At 40.3% G+C, this 645-nt stretch overlaps 1 protein-coding gene across 1 annotated transcript in view; it reads right to left on the bottom strand.

The window, feature by feature from the left end:
- Positions 1–229: 229 nt before the first annotated feature.
- The window catches only part of LOC131879821 (protein tramtrack, beta isoform-like), a 43,139-nt gene continuing 42,723 nt past the window's right edge, over positions 230–645 (bottom strand). Inside the window, exon 9 of the mRNA XM_059226263.1 lies at positions 230–414. Within this exon, the coding sequence (XP_059082246.1) occupies positions 271–414 (144 nt within the window). The 3' untranslated portion in view covers positions 230–270. The remainder of the gene's footprint in view (positions 415–645) is intronic.

Raw genomic sequence — 645 nt, 5'->3', positions numbered from 1 at the left:
ACCTTTTCACGTAGATTTCTTGAATATAATCGATACTTCATTTGATTTTCCCCCATTCGTTTCAATCCGCATTTTTTTAATGAAATCAAATCATCTAAGGTTTACGATTTATCCTAATGCTACAACAAACAACATCTATTGAAAATGATATGTCGTCTCAATTAATTCCATTAACGATTGAATCATTGCCGGCCATTGTTCGCACACCAAAGAAATATTGCACATAAGAGAAATGGTTTTATTTTCCTAAGCAACTTTCACGATCCAATATTATTGGGACCAACTAGTGTGAGTGTGCTTCATGTAGCCTCGTCTCTCCAAATCTGATCCACTAGCCTCGCATTCGGCTTTGACTTGGGCTATTATTTTTTGTACTAATTCAGCTTCTTTCTTCGACTGGATTTCCTTCAAAACCTGAAAAGAAAGAAAGAAGAAAATGGTCAGTTAATTCCCTACTAACTTCCTCATTTACATGTTTATAGATAGAGGGAGATGGTCGTATCGCAGTTGGTAAACGCGCGACCGAGCTATGCTCGGGTTCATAGGTTCAATCCTAGGTCTCCCCCCCGCCTTTCATGGATCATCCGCCTTTCATGGATCATCACGCCTCGAATGGCGCACCTGGAACCCCGAATGGGACAAGAC

Source organism: Tigriopus californicus, chromosome 4 (assembly GCF_007210705.1).
Source record: "Tigriopus californicus strain San Diego chromosome 4, Tcal_SD_v2.1, whole genome shotgun sequence".
Classification (NCBI taxonomy): Eukaryota; Metazoa; Arthropoda; class Copepoda; order Harpacticoida; family Harpacticidae; genus Tigriopus; species Tigriopus californicus.
This window is presented reverse-complemented; position numbering and strand designations above follow the sequence as displayed.